At 41.9% G+C, this 7,555-nt stretch overlaps 1 protein-coding gene across 1 annotated transcript; it reads right to left on the bottom strand.

Annotated features, from left to right (window-relative positions):
* Positions 1 to 5,235: 5,235 nt before the first annotated feature.
* TAF7 (TATA-box binding protein associated factor 7) lies at positions 5,236 to 7,555 on the bottom strand. Its single transcript, XM_033180894.1, has one exon. It carries the CDS (start codon positions 6,791 to 6,793, stop codon positions 5,744 to 5,746), a length of 1,050 nt encoding a protein of 349 aa, XP_033036785.1. The 5' UTR covers positions 6,794 to 7,555; the 3' UTR covers positions 5,236 to 5,743.

Below are 7,555 nucleotides of genomic sequence, written 5' to 3'. Positions count from 1 at the left end.
ATTTTTGTATTTTTAGTAGAGACGGGGTTTCACCTTGTTGGTCAGGCTGGTCTTGACCTCCTGGCCTCAGGCAACCCACCTGCCTTGGCCTCCAAAGTGCTGGGATTACAGGTGTGACCTCCGTGCCCAGTTGGGTATTCTTTTACAAGTAGAAAGACATCTATTAAAATGAGTATAAGACTATTGCCTGACATGAGTTTCCAGTTAAAGGGTACCTGAAACTTCCACATGAGAATATGTTGTCTGCAAACTAGAATTTGAAAAGCAATGCTTATTTTTCCCTAGATATTAAAATTAGAAAAAGAGACACCACCATGTAGCTGATCTTACAGAATAATTTAGAAGAGGAAGAGCAAGTCTTTCATTATCTCACTGTGACCACCAGAGGTGAAACAGTGAGAGAAGCCCACATACCCATAACTAAAGATAAATGTAAATGACAGTGTCCCAGTATGCCCCAGTTCCATTAAACAAAGCTATTTGGAGGAAAATATTACATTGGAAACCATACTGCATAACACCAAGACCAGGGATCAGTACAAGAACATTAATACCTTCAATGAATTGTCAGGCATAAAAACACAAATAACAGAGACAGATTCCCTGTGGTCAAGTTCTATGAAATACATTTGACTATACAGTTTGACTTGGAGAAAACAGAGCCAAGCATATACTGTAACGTTGCCCAAGATAATAGGCAATCTTAACCAATTAAAACCATTTCCCTGATTCCAACTAACCAAAATGATGCTGCTTCTATTTTAAGCACATATCCTCCAGAACACATATATTAGAAAATAGTGGCAAAGAACCTTCCAACTTTTTAATGAAGACCACTGCACTTGACATGGCACCTGACTTGATGAAATATCTAAATCACACACTTCTTAAGAATTAGATTGAATGGCCAGATAGAGTTACCAGAGAAAATAAGGGTTAAGCTGGGCCTTCAGTGACAAAAAGCTATCTATGACAACATCTGGCGACTATTCCAAGAAAAGAGAACTGTAAGTGCTAAACTGTAGGAGGAAAGAGCTGAGTAAATTTGTTTATGCTGCAGATAAATTTGAAGCAAACTGTTTCTGCTGTAACCTAATTTATAAGCTTTCATTTAGAAATTTTTTTCCCATCTGAATTTGGTTGAAAATGATCTCCAAAATTTCTTAAATTTGAAATCAATTACATTTAGAATAGTTGTTTCCCTATAAACACTTTTTCTAACATTTCAGTCACTCTTTAATTATTTAGTATCTGTTATGGTCCATACCCTAATGGGTTGTAATAATGGTAAATTTACTTCTGTGTTTACTTACTATGTTCCAGGCATTGTTCTAAATAAGTCATTTATATGATTCAGCAGCCAGCAGCCAACAGCCCAATAACCCTATGAGGTAGGTAGTATTATTGCCTCCACTTTGGAGATGAGAAAATTGAGGTAAACAGATTGCTACCTGCGCAAGGTCACACAACTAATAGGTAACTGAGCTAGTATACAAACCATGCATGATATGTGTTGATGTTAAGCTTTTGATCTCTCTACTATTCCTTAGTAAGTTTACAGTCACTAATGAAGCAAAATATCTCAGTAAATTTAAAGCCAAGCAGGAGACATGTACAAAGGTAATTTATACTTTAGTAATAACAGATACTCATCCCAGTAGACCATGGAGTGCATGAGCTTATAGACACTAAATGCTTCGTTCATCACTGCATATCCAGTAGCTTGTAGTTTGGCACAGACACAGACACACACACACACACAAAATGTTTGTCAAATACATGAGAGAGGGAAGCACAAAGTACAAAGTCATAATAGGGTGCTTAACCTAGAGGGAGAAAGGGGTCAGGAAAGCCTTGCTGAAGTGACACTTAGGTTGAGACCTGAGGGTTAAGTAGGACTCAGACAAAGGGTAAACTCATCTAGGTGGAGTGAACAGCTTGTTACAACGATCTATGGCCCAGAAGTGGGAGAATAAGTTCCTTGAAAAAAATGTAGGTTCAGAGTGGATTGACCATATAGTGAATGAATGTGGAGCTGAGGCTGAAAAGGTAAGTGGAGCACTCATAATCTTGTGCATCTTTTTGTGAAATATAAACCGAGCCCTGAGAGCAATAAAATGTCACTGAAGGGTTGTCAGCGTGGTAGTAACACAATCAAGTATGTCTCAGAAAAGTCACTTTGGTGGCAGTGAAAACTACATTGGATGGTAAAGAAGCTATTGCCATTTGATAGATGATAATGGTTTGAAATAGGACAGTGGCTGTAAGGATGAAGGTGAGTGAAGAGCTTCTTAAGAAGTAAAATCAGAAGTAGCGAGGGAGAGGGAGAAATGTAGTTATGGCTCTAGTGCCCAGCTTCCACAGTTGGGATGTGTGGTGTGCCATTTATTTTTACTGAAACCCAAAAGGAAAAGCAAATTTTCAAGGAAGAGGAAGAGTTCCATTTTGAACCTGTATTTTTTTTGAGATGGAGTTTTGCTCTGTTGCCGAGGCTGGAGTACAGTAGCACAAGCTCAGCTCACTGCAACATCCACCTCCCGGTTTCAAACTATTCTCCTGCCTCACCCTCCCAAGTAGCTGGGATTACAGGTGCCCACAACCATGCCCAGCTAATTTTTTTTTTGTATTTTTAAGAGATGGGTTTCGCCATGTTGGCCAGGCTGGTCTTGAACTCCTGACCTCAGGTGATCTGCCCGCCTCAGCCTCCCAAGGTGTTGGGATTACAGGCATGAGCCACTGCACCCAGCCATTTTGAACATTTAGACTTGAGTTTCCTGAGATACTTTCAAGTATGTTTCTAGTACACATCTGGCTAAACTAAATCTGAAGCACAGAAGAATCAAAGTTGGAAATGCGGATTTTAGAATCCATTTAGAACTCATAACTGAAACAGGAATAGTAAGATCAATATACTATTTTGTTATTGTATCTAGAATCTTTCCTTTCTGTTATTGATGGAACTGCCACTATTGGTGAGATCTTGGTAAGAATAAACTACTTGATAAATGATCCACTGTAAAGCCAGATATGGTGGGAGCTTTTCAGGTGTCAATCTTCTAAGTGTAGCAAAATACCTAGATAAACAAAACAGGAAATTTTGTCACCTAGCATCCTAAACTTTGTTGTTGTTGTTGTTTAATATATATTATTTGGAAACCTCAAGACATAATACAAAACCTAGATATTGAGGGAAATCTTGCTTAAGCTTACATATTGTGTTAAAATCTTAGTCATGGCCAGGCACGGTGGCTCACGCCTGTAATCCCAGCACTTTCAGAGGCTGAGGCGGGTGGATCACAAGGTCAAGAAATCAAGGCCATCCTGGTCAACAGGGTGAAACCCCATCTCTACTAAAAATACAAAAATTAGCTGGGCGTGGTAGCGCATGCCTGTAGTCCCAGCTACTCGGGAGGCTGAGGCAGGAGAATCGCTTGAACCTGGGAGGCGGAGGTTGCAGTGAGTCAGGATAACACCATTGCACACTCCACAGCAAGACTCCATCTAAAAAAACAAAACAAGACAAACTTATAAAAACATTTTCACTTAAAAATAAATTAGCCGGCCAGGTGCAGTGGCTCATGCCTGTAATCCCACCACTCTGGGAGGCCAAGGCGGGCAGATCACCAGGTCAGGAAATCGAGATCATCCTGGCTAATGTAGTGAAAACCCCGTCTCTACTAAAAAATGCAAAAAATTAGCGGGGCATAGTGGTGGGTGCCTGTAGTCCCAGCTACTCAAGAGGCTCAGGCAGGAGAGTGGTGTGAACCCAGGAGGCGGAGCTTGCAGTGAGCCAAGATCGCGCCACTGCACTCCAGCCTGGGCAACAGAGCGAGACTCCATCTCAAAAAAAAAAAAAAAAAAAGATAAATTAGCCTTCTGAAGCTTGCAAATGTCAGCATATATAATTGTAGACCTGAGGACTAGGTAACTGATGTTTTTTTAAAAAACATTTTAATATAGTTTCCTGTCAGATACAAGTAAAAGGGGCTTTAGGCCGGGTGTGGTGGCTCAGGCCTGTAATCCTACCAATTCAGGAGGCCAAAGTGGGCAGATCACCTGAGGTCATGAGTTCAAGACCAGCCTGACCAACATGGTGAAACCCTGGGTCTACCGAAAATATAAAACTAGCCAGGTGTGGGGGTGCATGCCTGTAATTCCAGCTACTCAAGAGGCTGGGCAGGAAAATCGCTTGAACCCAGGAGGCAGAGGTTGCAGTGAGCCGAGATCACACCATTGCATTCTAGCCTGGGCAACAAGAGCAAAAGTTTGTCTTAAAAAAAAAAAAAAAAAGAAAAAAAAGAGGCCAGGTGCGGTGGCTCACACCTGTAATCCCAGCACTTTGGGAGGCCGAGGTGGGTGGATCACGAGGTCAGGAGACCGAGATCATCCTGGCTAACACAGTGAAACCCCGTCTCTACTAAAAATACAAAAAAAATCAGCTGGGCGTGGTGGGGGGCGCCTGTAGTCCCACCTACTCCAGAGGCTGAGGCAGGAGAATGGTGTGAACCCAGGAAGCGGAGCTTGCAGTGAGCCTAGATCATGCCACTGCACTCCAGCCTGGGCGACAGAGAGAGACTCCATCTCAAAAAAAAAAAAAAAAAGGACTTTATTTTCAAACCCAAGTTTCTCATAAACCAACCTGTCAGAAACAAATTGCATACAACTCTGCCTCTTTTATCAGTAACTGATTTTTCAAAAATAGCTCATGTTGTGAGGCATTAGATTATCTTTACAGCATGAGAAATTTGGTACCGACTTACTTTATGAGCAATTTTGATGAGATGACATTGATAAATGACCTCAGTTCTCAGATTATTAATTCTAGGAACTCAACTGAAGAAAAACAGAAATAAAATCTTAATCCAAACTAATGGAATGGTTCATTGGACTGCACTTGATAACCACTGCTTTGTTTCCAACATTTTGTGCAGGTAGATTTAGTAAGCTTTTTAAAAAAGGCACAAAGGCCTTCATCTACAAAAATCAGGGTAGTTTAACAAAGCTCTGTATCTAATGTTTCCCAGGTTTCAAGTAGATCAGATAGAATTGGAATCTTAATATGATGCAAACATGACAATTCCCAATTTCTTTACCCCTGCTGTGTTGCTTTTTTTTATAAACCCAACTGCCTCTACCTGCAGAACTGGATCAAATTTCTTAGTCACTAAACTCCACCACGAAACCACCTCAAAAGAGACCTGACTCCCACCAACCATGAAAGAACAAGACACACTATAAAGTGAAAAACAGATGCTTTTATTTATTGTATTGGAAACAACTTAATAAAATTTGCATCTCTACATATGGGAAACTGCTTTGAGTAACTGGGAAAACAGCTATTGCATGGGAAAACATATGCAAACTAGCATCATTGTCTCTAGACTAGGTTCTTCTTACTGATCTCACGTCATCATAAAGCAGCAACAGCAGCTTCTAGAAAATGGAGAAACAGCAAAGTCCTGCAGTGGAGCTATAACTAAGGTTTAACCATACATTCCACTAATCCTGCAACTTTCCTACAATCATTTTTCTGCCTATACAATCCTGCTTCTTACAGGATGAACACCTAGCAAAACAATGTAAATTTGCTGAAAAACAAAACTACAAACAAATCAAAGAACTTAACAGAACACACAGCATTAGAAGGACTAGGAAGTGCAAGGTCTTAATATCCAGTACAAGTAATGAAGCCAAAATTTTCTAATGCTGACCAGTCTGAACACTGAAATTAAGTATCAGTTTTTTACTTCTCTAGGAGTGATTCTAGCTCTTCTTGCAAAGAGCTGAGTTGCTCCTTTTCTCGGTCTTCCTTTTGTTTGAGCTCATCCAGCACAGCCTGAAATCTGTTCTTGAGAGCCAGATTTTCCACTTTCATGATGAGATCCTCTTGTCGTTTTGCCCTGTCCTGGGTCTCTTGGAGCTTGCCTTTCATGTTGTCAATCTGCTTCTGAATTCCCATAACCAGCTGATTGGTTCCCTCATTTTCCTGGTGCTGTTCATCTGATTCATTTAGCTTGTCCTGTAGTTGTCTCTCCAAATCTTCCTCAGTGTCAATGATGTTTATATCTTCTTCATCTTGATGCTGGGTCTCATCTTCATCCTCACTGCTGCTGCTGAGGTCATTGAATATCTCCCGAAGCTCATCATGTTCTAATGAGTCATGGCCCTGCCTGTGACCAGACATTCCTGGAGAAGAGATATCCAGGCCTTGATTTTCTGCCTCCTTTGTTTCATCTTCAGCAATTATTTCCCACCGAGTACTAACAGCTTCAGCATCTGTACTCAGCAATCGTTTCACTTCTTTTTCCACATCTGGAGATTCAATATATTTCTTCTTTGCTGTCTTCCGGAACCTTCTCTTCCTGACATTCTTCAGAGGCAGAGTAATTCCGTGGTTCCAGATAAACTTTTTCTCTTTGTCCTTATCCTTTTTCTTGCTTGCTTTAGGATCAGTGCTAGCAACTGGCTCCTCCACAGGTGGATAGAGATCACCATCAACTGTGGATACAAGCATCTGACAGACATCAGCTGTCTTGTAAAAGGTTTTCTTATCAATGGTTTTCAAGCTTTCCATAACACAGGGCAGGTCTACCAATTTTGAGGCCAAGGGAACACGGTCCACTCTCACGATTCCATGACGCCCATCAGGATGTAACTCAATTGTCAGTCTGTCCTTGAGGTTGACATGACCAGACTGTACTGCCCTTCTCACAGAAGAGGCATATTCTGGAGGCAGACGTAAGATAAACTGGCTCTCCAGTTCGTGAGGAGCATCATCTTTGCTTTTACTCATCTTTATTTCTTTGTGACTCACTTCTCCAATAAATGCTGGTTACCGTAAAAAGTTCCAGCTACTGCAATAGTTTAAAACACCAGTTCGCTATGAATCGAAATATTTTAATTACAAGAAGTTCTCTGTAGATCAGCAGCTTAGCGTCTATTTTGCCTTCGTTTTTATTTAAGCTCCAAGTCTTTTCTCTAAATATGCTGTGACCGAATACCAGTTGTTAACACAAAGGCTTATTCACAGACTAAAGTTCGTTAAATCAGATGCAATGCCAAGTCCCAACCTCTAGGTGCCGCTGCCGGACAACGCGGAGAGAGCTACCTAGCTAGGGAGCAGGAAAGCAAATGGCGGCTCCCGCGGAACGGTTTTCGGCCCAGAAAGCCCAGCAGAGATACTCTCAATTTACAAACTCTCCCGGAACAGACACTCAAAACATCAGGGCTCAGTGAGCTCTCTTCGCCTCGGGTACTTACAATCCAGTGACGATTATAAGTTCAGTTTCACCCGGCCGGAGCGAAGGGAAGAGGAGGCCGCAAGGAGCAAAGCGGAAGGCAGCCGAGCGTCTCCTTGTCGTTTCCTTAATTCTTCCTGCCGCTTGGCAGAGTGATCCACTATCGATTACTTCTGAAAGCCCAGGATGGGTAACGCGAAATCTTGCCGAGAGGCGCAGCTCGGAGCACCAGACCCGGCACCTCGCCGGCCCCGCGTCCGACCGCTTGCCCAGAGAAAACGGAAGTGCTACGTTACGACGCGGGGCGGGAGGTGGAT

Source organism: Trachypithecus francoisi, unplaced genomic scaffold (genome assembly GCF_009764315.1).
Source record: "Trachypithecus francoisi isolate TF-2019V2 unplaced genomic scaffold, Tfra_2.0 Lachesis_group2, whole genome shotgun sequence".
NCBI classification, from domain to species: Eukaryota; Metazoa; Chordata; class Mammalia; order Primates; family Cercopithecidae; genus Trachypithecus; species Trachypithecus francoisi.
Note: the sequence above shows the minus strand (reverse complement) of the source record. Positions and strands in the feature narration are given on the sequence as shown.